The 10,313-nt window shown below is 41.2% G+C and overlaps 2 protein-coding genes across 3 annotated transcripts in view; both read right to left on the bottom strand.

Moving 5' to 3' along the window:
- Window positions 1–1,204: 1,204 nt before the first annotated feature.
- On the bottom strand, window positions 1,205–9,841 carry LOC126984501 (eEF1A lysine and N-terminal methyltransferase-like). Its single transcript, XM_050838217.1, has 13 exons — window positions 9,546–9,841; window positions 8,615–8,737; window positions 8,299–8,515; window positions 7,897–8,018; window positions 7,217–7,319; window positions 6,617–6,736; window positions 5,794–5,930; window positions 4,852–5,074; window positions 4,175–4,355; window positions 2,794–3,038; window positions 1,948–2,083; window positions 1,723–1,851; window positions 1,205–1,517 (listed from the first exon to the last, which is right to left on the bottom strand). The coding sequence occupies exons 1-13, from the start codon at window positions 9,635–9,637 to the stop codon at window positions 1,231–1,233; spliced, it is 2,115 nt and encodes a 704-aa protein (XP_050694174.1). The 5' UTR covers window positions 9,638–9,841; the 3' UTR covers window positions 1,205–1,230.
- Window positions 9,842–10,267: 426 nt separating this feature from the next.
- Window positions 10,268–10,313, bottom strand: part of LOC126984502 (ATP-dependent zinc metalloprotease YME1L-like) — an 18,813-nt gene continuing 18,767 nt past the window's right edge. For both annotated transcript variants that reach the window (XM_050838219.1, XM_050838220.1), the window contains exon 16: window positions 10,268–10,313. This exon is cut by the window's right edge and continues 795 nt beyond it. The gene's annotated coding sequence lies outside the window, so the exon portion shown is untranslated.

Raw genomic sequence — 10,313 nt, forward strand, 5'->3', positions numbered from 1 at the left:
CTATATTTCCTGTTGAATTAATAGTAGAAAATTGTGATTGGAAAATTACTAGAAAGGGTGCTATTATTATTATCATTATTATTAGCTATTATTATTATTATTATGCCTGTTTTTTTACATAGCGCTACGAAAAATAAAAAATAAAACGTTCCCTCATAAACGTTGGAAATAAACAAAACAACTATTGAGGCTGAACGTTTAATATGCGTACAAATTGGTAGACATAACCTCCACAAACGGATAGGGATATGCGTACAGATTGGTATTAGGTTATAAACTCTATATATATTTGTTGTCATAGTGATTAAATAAAGAGGGAATATATATAACAAGGCAGAGGTTATATTAGGGGTTTATTATTATTAGAAGTACTGGTAGAGAGGAGGAGGAGGAGGAGGAAGAGGAAGGAAATGAAGAAGAAGAAGGAGGTGGAGGAGGAGGAAGAGGAAGATTAAGTAAAAGAAGAAAGAGAAGCAGAAGAAGAAGGAGAAGAAGAAGGAGGAGGAGGAAAAGGAAGAGGAAGATTAAGTAAATGAAGAAAGAGAAGCAGAAGAAGAAGAAAAAGAAGAAGAAGAAGAAGAAGGAGGAGGATAAAGAAGAGGAAGATGAAGTATATGAAGAAGAAGAAGCAGAAGAAGAAGAAAAAGAGGAAGACAAAAAGAAAAAAAGGAAAGAATGAAATAACGGATGAGGAAGAGGAAGAAATCAATGAAGAATAAAAATAATATAAAGAAATAAGATAAATAGATAAACAAACAGATAGATAGATAGATAGAAAGATAGATAGAAGGAGAAGGAAAGTAACGTAAATGAATGAGAATAGAGAAAGAAAGAAATAAAGGAGAGACATGGAGAAAGAGGAAGAGGAAGAGGAAGAATGAATAAACTGGAAATAGATAGGCAGATAGATAGACAGATAGATAGATAGATAGAGAGAGAGAGAGAGAGAGAGAGAGAGAGAGAGAGAGAGAGAGAGAGAGAGAGAGAGAGAGAGAGAGAGAGAGAGAGAGAGAGAGAGAGAGAGAGAGAGAGAGAGAGAGAGAGAGAGAGAGAGAGAGAGAGAGAGAGAGAGAGAGAGAGAGAGAGAGAGAGAGAGAGAGAGAAAAAACACAACACCCAAAACAAACATAATATATACACAATTACAATATTAACCCCTCCTCCCTTACCCCTCCCCCACACACACACACCCTACCCCCCCCCAAACACACACACACACACGCACGCACACTACACCACCCGCAGCCCCTTCACCATCTCCGCCAGCTCCCACACATCCTCCTCCTCCTCCTTCTCATATCTCCTGCTCAGTCTCACATTCAGCCCCTTCACCTTCCCCTCAAACCTCCCCCGCAGCCCCTCAGCTTCCCCCGGGGGCGCCAGGAGGCAGTGAAGGATGCAGTTGACCTCCCCGGGGATGTCCTGTTGGAGCACCGTTGGAAAGGCTGACTTGATGGTGGTGATGGTTTTGGCGCGCAGTTCCTCGTCCCGGCACACCAAGTTCAGGATCAACAGACCTAGGAATAGAGATAAATTGAGATAGAGAAATAGATGGAAAGAGGAAATAGTACAGGGAGATAAATTGAGATAGAGAAATTGATAGAATGAGCAAATAGTACCATAGATATTGATTAATTGAGAGAAATAGAGAGAGACATAGATAGAAAGTTTATAAGTTTTTTGTTGTTCTTTAACCCCACACACACATACACACACACTCACCTCCCTCGGACAGGCACTGGGCCACTCGCTGCAGGAACATGGGCTCCACAAAGGCCGCCGGGGGACAGCTCATGCCCTCGCTGCTGTCCTTGGAGTCCACGTCAAACAGGATGGCTCCGAACTTATGGCCTGAAGGAGGGGAAGGAGGAGGTGTGATAATGATGATAATAATAATAATAATAATAATAATAATAACAAATCTCCCTTCCCATTCTTCCTCCTTACCTTCCTGGGCCATCCGTTCCACATAATCGAGGCCGTCACAAACCTCCACCTTCAGTCTGTCATCCGGCGTGAACCCAAACCACTGCCGAGCGACCTCCACCATGGCACTGTCCAGCTCCACCGCCGTAAGTGCCGCCTGGAGTGCCAAATAGGAAAAATAGATAAACAGGATTAGTACAAGTGATTAGATAGATATGGTAAGTGCTGATTAATACATGGAGGAATTGAGGATACATGCATTTAGGATAGAAATATGGATAAATGAGGGGAGTAGCAGATAAGTGGATATGTGTGTGTTGCAAAAGGGAATAGGAAGAAATGGATATATGGGGAGAGGATTAAGAATGGGATATAGAGGGATAGATAGATAGATGGAGATAGGAGTGTGTGTTGAAGAAGAAGAAGAAGAAGAAGAAGAAGAAGAAGAAGAGGAAGAAAAAAAGGAAAAAAAAATGTAGAAAAGAAGAAAATGTAGGAAAAGAAGAAAAAAAGAAGGAAAAAGAAGTAAATAAAGAATAACAATAAGAAAAAGAAGGAGAAGAAGAAGAAGACAAAGAAGAAGAAAAAGAAGAAAAAAAAATATGGAAAAGAAGAAGACAAAGAAGAGGAAGAAAAAGAAGAAAATGAAGAAGAAAAGAAGGAAAACAAACAAAAAAAAAGAAAGAAAAAGAAGAAAGAGAGATATTTAACCTAATACCCAATTCAACCTAACCTAACCTCAACTGTACTCAACCAAACCCAACCATAGTCAACCATACCCCACCTTAGCCTAACCTAACCTAACCAAACCCCAACCCAACCATACTGCAACCCAACTCAACCAAACTCAACCGTACCCCAACCAACCTCAGTAAAGTTGTTATGTATGAAGGTTGCCAGTGGTCCACCCCCCAGGCCGAGCAGCAGTATGGGGTCGGTGCGCGGGGCCATGGCCAGTCCGCCGACCATGGCTGCGTGGTGCTGGCAGGAGAGGTACGAGTGGTCCAGTGTGGTTGATGGTGGTTGTTGTGGTCGTTGTGGTTGTGTGTTTTTTTTGCCTCCTTTCTTTTTTTTCCTTTTCTCCTTCTCTTTCTCTTTTCTGTTTTGGTTTTCTGGAATTGGTGAGTTTTGGGATAATGTCAATTTTTTTCTTTTTTATGATTATTTGCATTTTTTTTCTTCATTTTCCTTCTCTTCCTTTCCTTTCCTTTCCTTCCCTTCCTCTCTTCCTTTCCTTTCCCTTCCTTTCCTCTCCCTTCTCTTCCTTTCTTCCCTTCCTCTTCCTTCCCTTCCTTTTCTTTCCTTCCTCCCTTCCTTCCCTTCCTCTCTTCCTTTCTTTTCCATTCCTTCCCTTCCTGTCTGCCTTTCCTTCCTTCCCTTCCCTTCCTTCCTTTCCTTCCTTTCCCTTCCTTTTCTTCCCCTTCTTCTCCCTTCCTTCCCTTCCTCTCTTCCTTTCTTTTCCATTCCTTCCCTTCCTGTCTGCCTTTCCTTCCTTTCCCTTCTCTTCCCTTCCTTTTCTTCCCCTTCTTCTCCCTTCCTTCCCTTCCTCTCTTCCTTTCTTTCCCATTCCTTCCCTTCCTGTCTGCCTTTCCTTCCTTCCCTTCCCTTCCTTCCTTTCCTTTCCTTCCATTTCCTCCTTCCTTCCTTTCTCTTCTTCTCTTCTTTTCCTTCCTTCTCCCTTCCTTTCCTTTCTTCCTTTCTTTTCCTTCCTTCCCTTCTCTTCCTTCCTTCCCTTCCTTTCCTTTTCCTTCCCTTCCTCTCCATCATTTTTCTCTCAGTTTTTGTTTCATTATTCTCAAATTATTTTCCTTCCCTTTCCTTTCTCCTTCCTTCTCTTCTCTTCCTCTCTCTCCCTTCCTTTCCTTTTCCTTCCCTTCTTCCTCTCCATCATCTTTGGTTATGTTTTTCCTTTTTTCTCTCAAGCATTGAAGCAACGCACTAGACCAACCAATCGTAACACACCTCTCAAAATCCTGGCTTCTGATTGGATGACTGTATTCCATGTTGTTCTGTATGTTGTTGTTGTTGTTTTATGTTGTTTTGTAAGTTTGTATCACTGGAACACAAGCAACACATCAAATCGACCAATCGCAACACACCTCTCAAAATCCTGGCTTCTGATTGGATGACTGTATTCCATGTTGTTCTGTATGTTGTTGTTGTTGTTGTTTTATGTTGTTTTGTAAGTTTGTATCACTGGAACACTAGCAACACATCAAATGATTCAAATCGACCAATCACAACCCACCTCTTAAAATCCTGGCTTCTGATTGGACGACAGCCTGGTTGTTGAGGAAGATTAGCCTCCTGATTGGCTGGGCGCCGGGCGGGTGAGTGTCCTCCACCACGTAGGCCCCCGCGTGCTGGCTGGTCCCCCGCGCCACCACCTCCACCTCACCCACCTCCTCACCCACCGACAGGAACGGAACCTGGAACGAACGAACAAACACACACACAAATACACACACGTTTGTTGTTGTTGTTGTTGTTGTTTACAGCAAAGGAGACAGTTCAAGGGCATAAAAAAAAGAAAATAATGAAAAAAAAAGCCCGCTACTCACTGCTCCTTTTCCATTTTGCTTTTTGTTTTTATTTATACAACACACACACACACACACACACACACACACACACAAATACACACAGATGATATTGATTGATGTCATATATTTATCTTTTTTTTTGTTTTTATTTATTCAACACACACACACACACACACACACACACACATACACACAAACACACACAGATAATGATGATTGACGTTATATATTTTGTTTTTTTTAAATTCCACACACACACACACACACACACACACACACACACACAGAGGACAAACATCAACTGTCTATGCCGTTCAAACTAACCAGGCAAGTAAGCTCCGCCCCCTTCCAGAATCCTCTCCACCCATTGGTCCGTTCTCACCTTAGTGTTCGCGGGGAGTCTCGACGGCGCCAACTCCATGACCTTCGCCGACAGCTCGTCCTGGATCTGCTTTAGGGTGCGTGGCGGTGCGGTGGTGGTGGTGGTGGTGGTGTCATCGTGGTGGTGGTGGTGGTGGAGGTGTGCCACGAGCAAGCGCACCACCCCGGCACTCTTAGACAGCTCCTCCCGGCCCTTGACGCTGCCGAAGAGCCACTCGCGTTCTCTGGGGTGGGAGGAAGGGGGGAAGGGGGGGGGGGGTAGTGACGATGGAGGTGGTGGAGGGGAAGGAAAAAAATGAGGAAAGATGGAGGGAATGGAGGAAAGAATGGAGAAGTTAAAGGTGGAGGGATGGAGGAAAAAACGGAGAGAAAAATGGAGGAAATGGAGGAAAGATTGGAGAGAAAAATGGAGTAGTAGTAGTAGTAGTAGTAGTAGTAGTGATAGTTGTAGAAATTGAAAAAAAAAAATAAGAAAAAATTATTATCAGCAAAAAAAATATATATAGAAAAAAAAAAAAAATAAATAAACAACAAAATAGAAAAAAAAACAATAAAAACACAAAATAAACAACAAAATAGAAAAAACAATAAAAAAACACAAAATAAACATCAAAATAGAAAAAAAACAATAAAAAAACACAAAATAAACAACAAAATAGAAAAAAAAACAATAAAAAAACACAAAATAAACATCAAAATAGAAAAAAAAACAATAAAAAAACACAAAATAAACAACAAAATAGAAAAAAAAACAATAAAAAAACACAAAATAAACATCAAAATAGAAAAAAAAACAATAAAAAAACACAAAATAAACAACAAAATAGAAAAAAAAACAATAAAAAAACACAAAATAAACAACAAAATAGAAAAAAACACAAAAGCACAAAAACAAACATTAAAAAAAACAATAAACGCAAGAACCACCGCCCCACCCACCAACCTTCCGAGCGGCACAATAAACACCGCGAACTTGACGGGCCGCGACGAGTCCTTGGAGTCCACCACGTAGAGAGTGTAGCGGAGCGTTCCATCGGACGGGTCGCAGAGCTGGACGCTGGTCGACTCACCCACCACCGACTGTGTGAAGGAAAGGGGAGGGGGGGGGAGGGGTTAGTGGGTGGCAAGATAGGGGGGAGGGGGGGGGGAGGGGGTGTCTGGGAGTGTGTGTGTGTGTGTGTGTGTAACAGAATTGGTTGAGTAGGTGACATTGTAAAAAAATGGATGTATGGTTGCATGTATTCTTGAGTGTATGGGTGGTTATTTGGGTGGATGGTTAAGGTTATGGATGAGTGGAGTGCAAGTGGATGAGTGGATGAATGAGTGGAGTGGAAGGACGGAAAGGAATTAGTGTTTGAAATGTGTTTAAAAAATGTTGAATTCTGAGTACGAAGGAAGGAAGGAAGGAAGGAAGGAAGGAAGGAAGGAAGTAAAGAAGGAAGGAAGGAAGGAAAAAAGGAAGGAAAGAAGGAAGGAAGGAAAGAAGGAAGTAAAGAAGGAAGGAAGGAAGGAAAAAAGGAATGAATGAAGGAAGGAAGGAAGGAAGAAAGGAAGAAAGAAAGAAAGAAAGGAAGGAAGGAAGAAGGGAAAGCAAAATAGGAAGGAAGGAAGGAAGGAAGAAATGAAAGAAAAAAAAGAAGGAAAAAAGAACAAGCAAAAACAATCAAAACAAACAACAATCTAAAAAAAATACCAAATTCTACGGAGGGACAAAAAATCACAAAACACCATCAATCCGCCCCAAGTCTCCCACCACACCCACGCACCTTAGTATGTAGGGTGTGTCTGAGGAGGGCGTACTGCTGAAGCTCTCGCACCCTCTCCACCACCTCCGACGCAGCCTCCACGCGTTGGGCCGTCTCTCCGTCGAACTGGACCTCGATAACCTGGGGAAACGGAGACACGGGCGTTAGGACAGAGAGCCGAGAGATGGAGAATTGGGTGAGTATGTGATATGGGTGTGTGTGTGGAAGGGTAATATTGAAATGGGTGATGTTTTGCTGCTATGGTGATGTGGTTGGCTATCTCGTCTTCTCTCTTTCCTTTTCCTTTATGTTCCTTTTTCTTGGGTGTTTTCCTTCTTTCCTTTCCTTTCCTTTCTTCCTTCCTATCTATCCTATCCTTTCCTTCCTTTCCTGTCTCTCTTTCCTTTCTTCCTTCCCTTTAAATCCCTTTCTCTTCCATGTTTTCCTCCTTCCTTCCTTCCTTCTGTCCTTTCCTTTCTTCTCTTCCTTCCTTCCTTCCTTTCCTCTATATCCCTTTCTCTTCCATGTTTTCCCTTCCTTCCTTCCTTCTATCTATCCTTTCCTTCCTTCCCTGCCTCTTATCTCCCTACCCTTCCTTCCTTCCTTCCTGCTTCTACTCACTGGCTTAAAGTTCGGCATCTGCTTGAACTTGGTGCAGACGACGACAAACACTGGGAAGGAGAACTTGCCCGATTCTGATTGCGACTTCTCCGCGTCCTCACAGCTGAAAGAAAACGGAAGGTGGGTGCCGTGTGCGTGTGTGTGTGTGTGTGTGTGTGTGTGTGTGTGTTGTTAAATGTATAGGCTTTTCTCGTACACACACAAAAAATGGGAAGACTTATAAATGAATGAGAAATACAGAAAAAAATTGTGATGGAAATGAAAACAGTGAAAAGAAATGAGAAATGAATGATGAAAAGAAGGAAAAGTAAAAATGAATAAAAAACAAAAGAAAAAAAAGAGCAAGAGAAAAATAAGAAAACACCAATAAATGAAAAATAATAAAAAAATAAATAAAATGAATGTGAAAAAAATGAAAACGAACAAAAAATAAGTGAAAAACGAAAAAATGAAAATCGAAAATGAAAAATGAAAACCGAGAATGAAAAATGAACGAAAAATTAAAATAAAACAAAAATAAAAACGAAATTAAACAAAAACAACACAAAACACGAAAATGAAAAACGGTAAAATGAAAAACAAAAATGAAAAAACAAAACAAAAAATGAAAAACGGAAAAAAATAAAATAAAATAAAAATAACAAAAACAACCCCAAAACTCAACACCCAAACACACGTACCGACACACCCTGACCATCCAGCCGTCCGCGGGGAACCACTTGAGGATGTGCTGCAAGATGTGTTCCTGCAGGAGGGAGACGCACACAAACCGCCCACCCACACGCAGCACTCGGCTCACCTCCTGGAATACGCACACAAAAAATGCACACGCAGTTAAGTTCACGTACATGACTGCATAGTACTTACACGACACACACAAAAAACGCACACACACACGCACACAGTTACGTATACTTAAATACATACATGGATAAATAAGATAAAATAAAGAAAAAAATACAATAAACAATCAAATAAACAATAAATATAATAAAATGAATAAATAAAATAACAAATAAAATGACAAAAAAACACAATAAATAAATAAAAAAAGAAAGAAAACAATAAACGCCGCAACTCACCCTAAAATACTTATCGACAAACTCCACCACCGAGGGCGAGTCATCCGTCATGAGGGCATCGAGGGCGGCCTTGTCCAGCACCACACTAAAGCCGCCATCCGCCACATCCATCGCCGTCAGATCCGTCCTTAGCCACACCATGTCGGGGCAGTCGCTCTTGTGTTTGTCGCGCATCTGTCGAATTACCACCTCACTGTTGTCTACGTTGGTTAGCTTTCTGCCGAGGGGAAGAAAAAGAAAAGGGAAATGACATGAGGGGGGAAAGAAAGGAAGCTGTTGATCTCTCTCTCTCTCTCTCTCTCTCTCTCTCTCTCACCTGTATCCCACCCGGTAGAGGTCCGCGCTGAGTGTTGAATTCCCGCAACCGGCCACGAGGATGTTGTCAGAGGGCCGGATGTACTTATGCAGCAGCCCACACAGCTCCGCATACTCCCCATACCTGCCGGAGTTATCATTATTGTATTATTTAACAGTGAAGGAAACATCAGGGCACCTCTCCATCCGAAATTGACCTCTCTTTTGGCCACTCTATACTAATCGCTATATGAGAGCAACAGTTAGCTTTTTTTTTTACGTCTTTTTTTGTTGCCCTTGAGTTGCTCTGTGCTGTAAAAAAAACAAAGCTCATGGGAAAAGAAAGAAACAAACAAGACCACTCACACACAAATGATTAAAAGGGTTACAAATTACCAAAAAAAATTTATAAACATGTTATCAGTAAAAGAACGAAGATGCGGCCAATAGGTATGAAAATTTAGACTACCCGGGCCAGATCACTGTACCATGGAGGCATAAAAAAAAAGAATAGTTATCTCCCTTCCCATCAAAAAAATTTACAGTATAAATTTCCCTCGCTTGCTTCTGGTACTACAAAAAAAATAATATCCCTCATTTTCTTTACACATTAAGGTAAAAAAGAGGAGTTACTCCTTAAAATTTACTTGCAACTACTGCCCGTTTTTCTTAACCCGGTAGCAGCGATGGGCCATATTTGTGCCATGATATAAACACCCCAAAATAGATGATACATAATCTGATCACAAATGCTTTGATATATATTATGAAATGGTTTGTGTGAGGGATGATTTTTTTCCAATTTTTCTCGCTTAGAGGAACCATTAAGAAACATGATCCCCGCTGCTACCGGGTTAAGCACGCTAGTCACTGCACCGCGGAGCCACTATTCCTAGTTTTCAACATACAAGATATTTATCATTATAGTCTGAGTACTAAGTGTCAAGACTCACCATTCAAACGCCTTCTCGCCCCGCTTGGAGAAGAAAGTGTTCCAGTATTGCTTGGAGCTGAAGTCATGGAAGGTCTTGGGTAGCAGACTCATGGTGGCGGACGCTCTTCTTACTCTATTTTCTCCTCTTCCTGCTCCTCTCGCCGCCTGTTATTGATGTCTACTCCTCCTCCGTGTTATTTTAGTCCTTCCCCCTCCTCTATTGCTCTCATTCTTTCCTTATAGTCTTAATATTGTCGTTTTTTTCACGTTTCTGTCACTGAGGGCTTGGGCAACGTGGGTTTGTTTACATCCTGAGCCATAGATGCTAAGACTAGAAGAGGCAGACATGATGAGGGTGACGCTACTTTGACGCCATATTGAAACTTCTCCCCACTATTACTGCCCTTTTAATGAGGTGGTGATGCTACTCCGACGCCATATTAGAACTCCCATCATCATACAAGCCCTTCCTATCTGTGTTATATTATTACTGAGATCCATGAGAGGGAATCGAAGGTAAAGAGAAGAATAAATGAAAAATAAAGAGAGAGAGAGAGAGAGAGAGAGAGAGAGAGAGAGAGAGAGAGAGAGAGAGAGAGAGAGAGAGAGAGAGAGAGAGAGAGAGAAGGGATGCAAAAAAAAACCCACTCAATAATAATAATAATAATAATAATAATAATAATAATAATAATAATAATAATAATAATACATACATACATACAAAAGGTCAAATAACAAACATTGGTGTCTTACATTTTATTGAAAGAATTTAACCATCACGTCACAT

The sequence above is a fragment of the Eriocheir sinensis genome, chromosome 57 (genome assembly GCF_024679095.1).
Source record: "Eriocheir sinensis breed Jianghai 21 chromosome 57, ASM2467909v1, whole genome shotgun sequence".
Classification (NCBI taxonomy): Eukaryota; Metazoa; Arthropoda; class Malacostraca; order Decapoda; family Varunidae; genus Eriocheir; species Eriocheir sinensis.